The sequence below is a fragment of the Sphaeramia orbicularis genome, chromosome 22 (genome assembly GCF_902148855.1).
Source record: "Sphaeramia orbicularis chromosome 22, fSphaOr1.1, whole genome shotgun sequence".
NCBI classification, from domain to species: domain Eukaryota; kingdom Metazoa; phylum Chordata; class Actinopteri; order Kurtiformes; family Apogonidae; genus Sphaeramia; species Sphaeramia orbicularis.
In genome coordinates this window covers 13468324-13480575 of record NC_043978.1, presented here as the reverse complement: position 1 = coordinate 13480575, position 12252 = coordinate 13468324, and the positions used below count along the sequence as shown (strand labels likewise).

At 33.6% G+C, this 12252-nt stretch overlaps 1 protein-coding gene across 1 annotated transcript in view; it reads right to left on the bottom strand.

Annotated features, from left to right (window-relative positions):
- Nucleotides 1-3949: 3949 nt before the first annotated feature.
- The window catches only part of LOC115414350 (egl nine homolog 3), a 17942-nt gene continuing 9639 nt past the window's right edge, over nt 3950-12252 (bottom strand). The window contains exons 2-5 of the mRNA XM_030127661.1: nt 8906-9025; nt 8288-8424; nt 6741-6814; nt 3950-5941 (exon numbers count right to left, since the gene is read on the bottom strand). Coding sequence (XP_029983521.1) covers nt 5913-5941; nt 6741-6814; nt 8288-8424; nt 8906-9025 — 360 coding nt within the window. The 3' untranslated portion in view covers nt 3950-5912. The remainder of the gene's footprint in view (nt 5942-6740; nt 6815-8287; nt 8425-8905; nt 9026-12252) is intronic.

Here is a 12252-nt window from a genome sequence, read left to right as displayed (position 1 = left end):
CCACATCTATTCTAGGTCACTGAAAATCTATAAACCCAATTTGGTATGAATCAAGGTTATAATAGTTTTGGATTTTTCACTATAGTTTAGTATTATTTAGTTTGGACTTTTTTTTCTCTAATTCAGTTTTAATTAGTTTTTAGAGCAGGTTTGCTAGTTTTTTTTTAGTTTTTGTTATTTTCTAAAATGCTTAGTTTTAGTTTAGTTTTAGTTTCTTTATATCTGTTCTCTTCTTCACCGTCTAATTCAAATAAGTCTCAGACAGGACTCTGCTTTCTCCCAACTTTAGTTTCCATGTTTCCAGGTAGAGTGGCGACGAAAAGATGACTAAACGACAAGTGACAAGAAGTGACGGACCGTTAAATATCATATGGTGTCGTCAGCGAAAATTGCTTGAGGGAAATAAATTGTTTTTTTTATCAGTTGACAAAGACGAAAACGAAGGGAATTTTATCCATAATTTTTTATCCGTTTTAGTTAGTTTTGTAAACACACAATACAGTTTCAGTTATCGTTTTCTTCTTTTAATTATAATTTTTATTTCAGTTCACAAAAATGTTTTTACAATTCTAGTTTTCGTCATTTCGTTAGTTTTTGTTAATGATAATAACCTTGGTATGAATTCAACCAATAGTTTTGCTGCTAGAATATGAACAAGCTAAACTAAAAACAATACCCCTTGCTTCCTCTTCGGGGGGAGGGGGGGTTGGGTAATAATTAAATGAGGTCATATGAAAATAATTTACAATTATATACACACACATTTCCTGAAGGCAGACACTATTAAGCTGTTTTACTCACAAAAACTATCAAGATTTCAGAAAATCCACAGAAAGGATGAGTTTGAAATGGAAAACCACAACATGGCAGTAGAGTGGTTTTCCCACAGGAAGGTCAGAGGTCACATTCTGTCATGGACGCTTCATTATAACACATTCTTTGATTCCTGTGCCAGTAGGTTCATCCATTATACGACCGTCGCCAACATCAGAAGCAGCCAAGTCGGCTCAAAACAATTCTGGGAAATCATTGAGGCAGTTTAGTGGGAATGGACGGCGCTCCAGCTGAGCCGAGGTGTTTCCAGGGTTATTATTCCTGCAGCCAATAATCCTCTGTCCAGGCACAGGAAGGATGGGAGTGTGTATTAGTGTGGAGTCATTTCCCTGCAAGTGTCTTTGTTTGTCGAGTTGTAAGAAAAAGGACGGCTCAAGAAGTGTCATGTCCCCTCGGAGGACGGAGACAAACTGGGAATGTCCACCCTGAATGAAGTGAAACCCCTGGAGTTTTCCTGCTGTGAGAAGAAGTGAACATTCCTCTGACGACACTGCGTCTGTGGTCCAGTCTGCTGTTTATGTTCATCAGAGGCTTCATTCAGTACAATTAGTCCGTTATTATTCAGGAAATCCTTCTGACCTGTGGCCATCAGACTGTAATTCCTCATTATGACAACATTATGTTTATTATCACAACAATATTTATATGTATTTCTTTAATTGTTATATTAATAATATATTGATAAATCATATTGATCATATATTGTCTACTATAACTTGTTGAGGTTAGGTTAGGGTTAGGGCTGGGGTTGGGGTTAGGGCTGGGGTTGGGGTTGGGGTTGGGTTAGGGTTAGGGGTTAGGGTTGGGGTTAGGGTTAGGGGTTATGGTTAGGGTTAGGGTTTAGGTTTAGGGGTAGGGCTGGGGTTGGGGTTAGGGTTAGGGCTGGGGTTAGGGTTGGGGGTTAGGGTTGGGGTTGGGGTTAGGGCTGGGGTTAGGTTTAGGGCTGGAGTTGGGGTTAGGGCTGGGGTTGGGGTTATGGTTAGGGGTTAGGGTTGGGGTTAGGGGTTAGGGTTAGGGTAAGGGTTAGGGTAAAGGTTAGGGTTTAGGTTTAGGGGTAGGGCTGGGGTTAGGGTTGGGGGTTAGGGTTGGGGTTAGGGTTAGGGCTGGGGTTGGGGTTTTGGGTTATGGCTGGGGTTAGGTTTAGGGTTAGGGCTGTAGTTGGGGTTAGGGTTGGGGTTAGGGTTAGGGCTGGGGTTGGGGTTATGGTTAGGGGTTAGGGCTGGGGTTAGGGTTATGGTTAGGGGTTAGGGCTGGGGTTGGGTTTAGGGTTAGGGTTAGGGTTGGGGTTAGGGCTGGGGTTAGGGTTAGGGTTAGGGGTTAGGGCTGGGGTTGGGTTTAGGGTTAGGGTTGGGGTTAGGGCTGGGGTTAGGGTTAGGGTTAGGGCTGGGGTTAGGGTTAGGGTTAGGTCTAGGGTTAGGGGAATCTTATCTTTCATGCACTTGCTCATAAATACCCTTTTAAAAATGTTGTGTTTTCCATTCAAAACTTGTACAAAACAGATAAAAACAGTCAAAGTTCCTAAAAGTCTGTGTTAAAACCATCTTCCAGGTCGGTCAAATCAGCTGATGAAAGTTTTGGATCATCACTGTGGGTGCACAAAGTCCTGCCTGAGGTTCTTCAGGTTCATTCTTTCCTTTTTTCAGCCGGTCACTGATGACCCCTGGTGGTGGAAATGGAAGACTATAGTATGTGCTCTAGAAAAGACATGTTGGACCCTTTTTTTTTTTTTTTTTTTTTTTTTTTAATATACTTAAATCTTGTTTTGGATGATCAACAAGGGTATAAGAAGACCTCCTAAAGGTTATTCAGGTTCGTTCTTAACTTTTTTTTCTTAACATACTCTTGTGGTGTTTGAGGTGATTAAGGGGACATTAAGAAGTGTTCCCTGAGGTGTGTTTTGTTTCTTTCTTTCTTTTGTTTGTTTTAAATGCATGTATGATGTATAAGATGATCACCACGGCAACAGCCAGTCCTCTGTGATGGGTTTCAGGTTGATTCCATTCACACCTGTAGGAAATTCAAAAATAAAACCATGTATTCTAAAGAAAAACGTCCCAGTTGGTTCCTGTATTTGTACAGAGTTGGTGTAGTTTAAATATTAGGGTTAGAAAATTAGGTTAAAATATTAAACAATTAACAATTTAGAGTTGAATTCAGATTTTAAAAAGAAAAATAACTTAAAAGGTCTTACATTTGAGAACATGGTGATAAATTAATCTTATATTAGTGGCATTGTCAAACATGAGTCAAAGGTTAAAGTTCAGTTTATTTGATGGTGATAAATATTAGAGCTAAACTGAACATGAAAACTGTATTTCAGCAGTAAAGTTTATAATATTTCATGAAAAAGATGAACTATCACAAGATTAAAGATGCAATATTGTCAGAAAAACCTCACAAAACCGTCACTTTTTATAATAAAAAGTTTTCATGTTACAAGTTTAGATTCAGATAAAATTATTACGTTATTGTCATAATATCAGATTAGTTCTCCTCAGTGTGGTTTGACTTTTTTTTTTCTTTTGCAGTTTTCTGAATAAAATCTTCTTCCACATTTCTTTAATTTACAACAAGAACTGCTTGATAATCAATTGATAGTTAAATGACTGGACTAAATTAGTTCTGGCTTAATAATTTTTCGATAGATATTTTGTCATTTTTTATTTTCTTTTTTTCTTTTCTTTTTTTTTTTCAGGTTAATTTCTTAAATTCCTTTACATATTTAACATTAGTTTTCCTGCTTTTACACAAATAAATATGTTTGTTTTGTTTTGTTTTCAATTTAACCGATTTGTCCAAATATAACACTAGTTGTAGTTCCAGGTTGTGGCCACCAGGGGGAGGTAAAGCTCTCCAACCAGTTTTAATGATCATGAAGTACAGAATATTAACATATTTTATTCATGTTTAACCATTGAAAAGCATCACATTCACTTTCACTGTCAAACCTAAACAGCCATTTTAAGTTGTGAAGTTTTATCAACATGGTTTAATTTAACACTTCACGTAAAATATTTTACATTTTTCTTCTTTTTTTCATGAATCTTTAAAAATATTCAGTTGTTTCTGAATCGATCATCAATTCATTAAACATGTGAAAAACACAGAGTCATCATCAATTTTATTTTCATGGTTTAATTAGAAGTTAAAGTCAACGTCTGAACTTCACATCAGCTCAACAGGCACAGAAAAATAAATGAAAAGTCATTTAAAGACATTTTTTTAAAAAGAGTTTTACAGTCGATCTGCATTTCATCAGGATAAAGAAACATTTTGTCTTATTTTTTCAGGAAAAACAAAAGCTTTAAACATGGAAACATTTTATTTTCTTTATAAAAGTCTAAGAAAGTCACAAGACACAACTTGAATAAAATAAAATAAAACAGTCGTCTGTTTTTCCCATAGTTTCGCCTTTATTTCATCAAAAATTTTTGTTGTGAAAATATTACAATTCTATTCTTGACAGAACTACTTTTCCATCATATTGACAGTTTGTCGTAAATGCATAATTTTATAATGACTTTTCTATTTTAACTGTATTTTAACTCCATTCTTATAACATTGTATCATTTTTATTCTCAAATTATTAAGTCTTTATTGTTGTATTCCATCTTTTAAAAAATATTACAGTTTTATTCTGAAAAATACAAGTTTTCTCTTGTATTATTATTTTTCCATGAAGGTTTTGATCATCTTGTAAATATCACAACTTTTTTCATAATACTGTAAACCATTTTTAAAACTTCTTTCTTCTAAACATTATGACTTTTTCTTTGCTATGTATGACTATATTCTTGTAATAAATCATTGTTTGCTCCTAATATCACACACAAACTAAAACTGTGAGTGAATTACAGTCACTACATCTGTTCATTTTCTGATTCATCGTCTCTGATGGAACTCCATGAACAGACGATAATCCAACATTTAGTTATTTTAAAGTAAACTTTAAAGGCTTTGTCATAAATCCACAGTTCAGTCGGTCTTTAACACTTTAGTACAAATACAAATAGGATAAATGATAATTCAACTCTGACAATTTTCAAACAGAAAATAAATGTAAAGTCATTTAAAGATGTGGAGTTATACTTTTTGTGATGAAGCAACATTTTGTGTCATTTTTCCAGAAAAAAATAAAACTTTAATGAAGATGTTTCTTTTTTTTTTTTTTTTTTTTCAGAAAAATCACTTCAATGAGACATAACTTGAAATATAATAAAATATTTGTCTGTTTTTCCTGTAGTTTTGTCTTTTTCTTAAAATATTTCAATATTCCTGAAATGTTGCAGTTTTATTCTTGAAAAGTTACCATTTCATTTCCATAATATTAACATTTTTGCTGTAACAGCATGATTTTATTAAGACTGTTATCTACTTTTACCTGTATTTTAGATATATTTAGATTGATTTTTTTTTTATTGTATTTTGCCTGTTTTTCTTGAAATATTACAATTCAACTACTATATTAAAATCCAACTATTAAGACTATTATTGTATTCCATCCTTATTCAGTTGTTTTTCCGTAGAATTCAAGGTGACTTTATTATAATCCAAATAAAAATAGGATAAATAATGATTCAGCTAATGAGAATGAGTTTTTTTTTTTTTTTTTTTTTTTTTTATGAATGCACAGAAATCAGCTAATCTGAGGTCATTTCATAGATTATGTTCATCTGATAAAGGCTTTATAAACTCTTTTTTATATATTTCTGTTTCTTCAACACAATACAGGAAATAAACTACAATAAAAACCTGAAACCACATCATTATTGGTCCAGAATGTCAGAGCATCCATCTCTTTAACATTTCCATCAAACAAAATCTCAATAAATAACTTTTATCTCAGTCCCTGATGGAAACGTTCTCGCGTCCTTCTGTAAACTCAGACTGTTTCGTCTCGATCCGGTTTCTTCAGGATCAGTAAAGTCCAGATCGGCTCCAGGTCCAGGATCCAGTCATCCTTCGTCTCCACAGAAACGAGTCTGTTGGTCAGGTTTTTATCCAATCCTGATCGTTTCAGTCTTTTTCAGGAGCGGTCGGACTCAAATCAAACACCAGGGGGCGCCGTGTCCTGGCGATCAGCTGGAGGAGCCGCTCTGATTGGACGCTGAAACAGAGGAAGATGAAGATGAAGATAAATCAACACTGAATGGCTTAAATGAACACGTAAAACTGAGGCAGACTAGACATTTAATCCTACTGGTATCCAGGTGAGCATATTATGCACACTTTGCACTTCTTGTTATAAAAGCTCAAATTGTTTTTCACAATTTATTTGAGGTCAGAATTGAAAAGTTCTTATTTTTGCACCATTTTTAAAAATTCTGACCCATCCACTAAAATCGGGACATTGTTACCAATAGAAAATGACTACACTAACACTCTTCTACCAAGTAAGGAAAAAATGCACATGGACACATTTTTGGCATCTTTACATTTGACCTAGCACAAAAAATAATAATAATGCATATTAGCCATTGTTACTGTTAATCACTGACACATGCCAAGATGGAAAAAAAAAAACAAAAAGCAATACAATTTTTATGTAGTATATTGAAAACAAAATGTTTTTTTTTGCATCAGAAAATATGGTTGGTTTTCATTATAAACAGGGCATTTAAAGGGTTAATATATATATATATATATATATATATATATATATATATATATATATATATATATATATATATATATACATATATATATATATATATATATATATATGACCGTTACTGAGTATTTGGTATTTTTGTTTATGGCTCAAGATGATAATATCTTTTAAAAAATTTAAAGTAAAAAAAAAAAAAAAGAAAAAATGTGTGTCATTACTACAGCACCGTTTTTGTGTGATTTTTTTTTTTTTTTAATTGTTTTATTTCTTTTCTTTTTTTTTTTTTTTTTTTCACCTGTCAGGTTCTTGAAGCGTCTCTTGGCTTCAGCTCTTTCCTCAGAGTCGAAATACCAGACTGTGATGGCATATCTGAAACAAAAAAAACAAAAATGGACATTAAAGTTACCTGCAACCATGAATGACCTTCTATGTCACATTAACATGTGTATAAATGACCTTTAACCTCTGTCTGAAGGATCTAAACAGAAGCAAGAAAATTAATGGTCAGGACAAAACATGATGATTTCACTAAATTAAACCATAAATGAGTTGGAAAAAATGCTTTTATTCAAATAAATGGACACAATTCTGTCAAATATTCATAATTACCGATTTAGATGAAGTAATAATGTATTTTTCTGGATGGAAAAAAGACAACAGAATAAAGACCAGTGACTAATAATCATCCTACTGGCCAGTTACATGATGTTTTATTCTGTCTTTGTTTTTTCAGAAATCCATGATTTATAGTATTTTATTTTTCTTATTCACTATATTTGTACCTGTATTATTTGGGGTTTTATTTTTTTCTAACTCTTAGAGTTAATTATCCATTAGAATCAAAATTATTTTAGCTCTAACATGTTTGTTTTATCATTGTTTTTTATTAAGTTCAGTTTTTCCTGTGACAGACTTTTTAAATGCATTAGAAAATACATGTAACTTGTTGTAATATCTTGTATTTTTAGGCATGAAGATGCTTTAATTTTGTTGTTTCATATTATCACCAGAAGATGGCACCAAATACATGGAAATGAAGAGTTTCAGCGCTGCTAAAACTCAGAAACATCTGTTCTAGATTAGATTTGACTTTATTGATCCCACAGTGGGGAAATTCAGTGGTCAAGGCAGCAACAGAATAAAGTGCAAAAAGAAAAATGTGCAGCATAAACATAGTGCAAAAGACAAACAATATTAAAAAAAAATGATTTTATAAAATAGTTTTAACTGAATGTTCAAGTTTTTTTATTCCAATAGTTGTTTAGTTTTGTCTCTAATTGTCTTCTGAAGGTGTTTTACACGGTCGTCTGCAGGTTAACACAAAAATACAATGAAATGAGAGAAAAACCAGCCACTCACTATTAACAATAATAGAGACACAATAAATACAAAAACAATGAGAATTTATATACATATATATATATATATATATATATATATATATATATATGTATACATGACAAAAAAAGAAAAAGGTATAAACATTAATATTGACCATGTACTATAGTATCTGGGATGTAGACAGCTGTGGGTGGGCGGTGGTTACGTGGGTCCTGTGGGTGGGTCACATGACCAGTGGCTGTGTTGGGGAGACTTAAATTACACGTAGTTGAACTACATAGTTAAACTACATTTTACTGTAATTTGCTGGTAGTTAAACGTCATTCATATTTTGCGCTGCATGAAGTAGCTCAAGTACTTTTTGGGTAATTTTTTGTAGTTTAATTACTCAGTTTGCTAACTACAACTTTGGGCAACAACATAAAATTAAGATGTGGGAGGGTGGGTCATGTGACCAGCGGTGGGTCATGTGGGTGGGTGGGTCATGTGACCAGTGTTTACCTGGTGGCGTAGGACGGCTGCACCTCATGGGGGTTGCGGCGGTCGGACCAGAACAACAGCAGGCGGTCGAACAGCGGTTTGATGTCGGCCACATACGGTTTTCCTTCGGGGAAGATCCGGAGGATGCCACCGTGTTCCTGAACAGAAAAACCAACAAAACAAAGAAGATTTACTCAGATGTACGACTAGAATCTACTCAGATACTCCAGTACATTTACTTTTTCTGGACAAAAGTAAACTTTTCCACATTGAGGGTGAACTTTATGTCTTTTTTTAATATTCTTTACAAACTGAAACAGAATTTATTAACTACAAAATAAATACATTAATCTCAAGACAACTACAAAAAACAGAGTTTAAGGGATTAATGCATCACTTATAAGTAAGAAATAAATATTAAAATAGACACAGTCAGGTTTTTCATTAAAATACCGACTGATAATTTGAATCAAATCTGTGTTACCAGATAATGTGGTTTAACTTAAAGGACATGTTCACAGGATTAAATGTTGTGAATATGATATAAAAACTATAATGTAGATGTGAATATTGTCCAAATATTCCTGACATGTCCTTCTGTTTCTGTGTTAATACATGAACAGAGGTCCCTGAACACACCGTGGGGTTCCAGTTCTTGTTGAGGTAGTAGATGCAGGTGATGCAGCGTCCATCACCATTCGGGTTGTCGACATGTTTGACGTAACCAGCGCCGTTTCCAGGGTAACAAGCCACCATGGCCTGCGGACGAACGAGAGAGAGAGAGAGAGTTTGATTAGGATCACAGTGAATAGAACAGATCTATGTGTTATAGATCCCACTGGACGAGGAGGAGGAGGAGGAAGAGTTTGTTCATCCCGGAGCTGATGTGTTGAAGGTCACGTCGCCTGATTTGGTCACAAACACTTCTAGTGTGGGCGGTGGTTTGTTAACACTTCTGTTTTGTGGTTGTGACGATGCATTCGCTGTCACGTACACAAATGTGTCCTCACGTTTGTTCTTTGCTTTTTTCTATGTTCAGCCGCCGACGCCAAGTTTATGTCAAATTATGGACTTCAACATGTACAGTCGTGGCCAAAAATTCTAGGAATGACAAGAGTTTTGCTTTTACAAAATTGGCTGGAAATTTCATTCTTTCTGTTCTTTTTTTTTTGTTGTTGATATCCTCATGATTCTGTGTCATTCCTAAAACTTTTGGCCTTGAGTGTTGAACGTCAGCATTTTCCCTTTTTTCCCTCAGATGTAATGAAAGCAAGTTTTATTCTTAACTTTTGGGTTTTTTATTAGATGTTTTAGAGGCTTTTCCAAACTAAATGGATAAATTACTGGAATACGTTGAATTCAGGTGTTTTAACATTATCAACAATTACAAAAAAAAAAAAAAAAAGCAACAAATATCATTACAATAAGTGTTTTTATTTCATCTCCATTGTCATCTACATGTAAATATGCTTCAGTTTTTTTCTTCATTTTACTCAGTATTAATAATAACTGTTTTAATCATAATTGTTCCATTATCTAATATTTGTCATGTTATGATCATAAATAATCCTTTTAACCCAAAAGGAAATGTTTGTTTCTTCAACTCTCACTCAGAAAGAAAAATCACCCTTTAAACCTAAATATTTAACATCTACCATGATAATTACTGACAGAAATAGTTTTAATTTAATAATATATTACATTAATGGGAATGGGAAGTCTAAAAACTGTAGGTGTTACATGTCCATTAATTTCTATTCATACAGTTTATACATCAGGGTTTTCTTGGACTCGTGAGGCAAAAAAAGCTATATTTTTTCAATAAAACTATATAATTTCACCTAATTTTCAACCAATATAACAATTATTAGGATTAGAAGTAGACCTGTGAAAAAAAATAGAAAAGAAAATCCACAGAAAAATTAAACAGAAAACTTAGTCACATTTAACGTGTTTGGTTTCAGTAAAAGAAATCGAATGCAGCTTTAAACACTGTATATAATGTTTTAAAAAAGGCAAAAAAAAAAAAGCCGAAAATTATGTATTTTTATTAGAAAATATGAGTAAAAGAAATCGAATGCAGCTTTAAACACTGTATATAATGTTTTAAAAAAGGCAAAAAAAAAAAAGCCGAAAATTATGTATTTTTATTAGAAAATATGAGTCATTCTTGTTTAAAGACCTCCAGACGCCAAAACTAGGTCCCGAAAACTTAGCAGAACCCAAAAGTAAGCAAGTGTTAAACATGTACGTGCAGATGGTGGAACAGGAAACTGGGTCAAGCGCCAGTGGCGGTGATGATAAGCCTTAATGACTCTAAACTGATCCTTAAATAAAGTGACTGCACTAGAAACAACGCCTTCATTTGTACCAGTACATGTACTTTTACTCCAGTACTACTTCATAGTAGTGTAGTACCGCTACGACCAGGGGGTGTGTCAGGAGGGCGGGCTCAGAATCCCCTCCCCCTGCAGCTCCATGCATGACCTTTTGATCTCAACAGGAAGCGTCTGAGAGGCCGACAGGTTTCAGACACGAGGCTGTGTGTAAAAGTCAACAAAGACCCAAACAGTGGATTTCCTATCTGGAAAAACACAATGCCAGTGACGGCAGTGAAAAGCTGATCGTCTGAACGGGTCACAGACGGTCGCCGAGACGGAATCAGGTTAAAAACCGAAACAAAAACATCTGAGGATGAGCAGAAAAGTCTACGAGAAGCCAGAGGCATCATAAGGTGACTAGAAATGGATTTAACGAGAATGAAGAGGAGCTAAAATCTAGATCTAGATACAGGGTTTGACGCCATCTAGTGGTGGATGATATCGACTAAAAATTAAATGTAAATTTTAGTAAAGTTGAGGACGATTTCTGATTTTAATCAAGTGTTTTCTGGAAACATGAACTGAAAAAAAATAAACTTTTTTTTTCACTTAAACTACATGGCAAACATTAAAAGGTTAATTCACTTTATTGCATGAATATATTAACCTTCCAGTATCCAGTATTATACAGACTTTCCACTTCATGTTACAAAAGGTCATATTATTTTAGGTCAGAATTCAAAAGTTGTTCATTTTTGCATATTTTTTAAAATCCTGGCCCAGCCACTAAAATCAGCACATTGTAAACAATGTTAAATTCCTGCACTAACACCCTTCCCCCAAGTGAGTAAAAAATACACGACACATTTTAGCATTTAACATTAGACCCAGCACAAAAAATAATAATGCATATTAACCAGTGTTACTGTCAATCATTGACATGTGCCAGGATGAAAAAAATAAAAAATAAGTAATCCAATCTGTATGTAGTATACTGAAAAAAAATTTAGGTTTTTTTTTTTTTTTGAGAGGTTTTTTTTTTTCATCAAAAAATATGGTTTGTTAATATTACAAACATGGCATTTAAAGGGTTAAACAATATGACAGTTGAGTATTTGGTATTTTTGTTTACAGTTCAAGTTGAAGAAATACAAAAAAATAAAATAAAATGGAAAAAAAAGTTAAAAACAAACTTCTGACATTAATACTGTGCTGCACATGGGCAGGATACTGGAGGGTTAACTGTAAATAAATGCATTTTAAGAAACAAACAGGCTGCATTAATAGTAATAGTACTACTACTACTACTACTAATAATAATAATAATAATAAAGTGAATTAATTTGATATAATGTCCAGCTCTAAGTCTGTTTTTTCACAATTTCACATTTTTTATTCATTTACTCAGATTTGACCGATGTTAAACACTAAAAAATAAATGTGAAGAATTGAATTTAGAGGTGAAATTATTCTTATGCCATTTCAATAAAAATATTCAGTGTTTCAAGTAAAACTGGTTTTATTTTTCATTGTCAAAGTCTGGTGATGCATATTTGTTGCCATAAAAATAAGGAATAAGCTGTAAAAATCCTGACTCTAATGTGGAAAAGTAAGAGTCTGAAACGTCATCAAGGGTCAAAGGTCACGTCTGTTCAATACCACCTT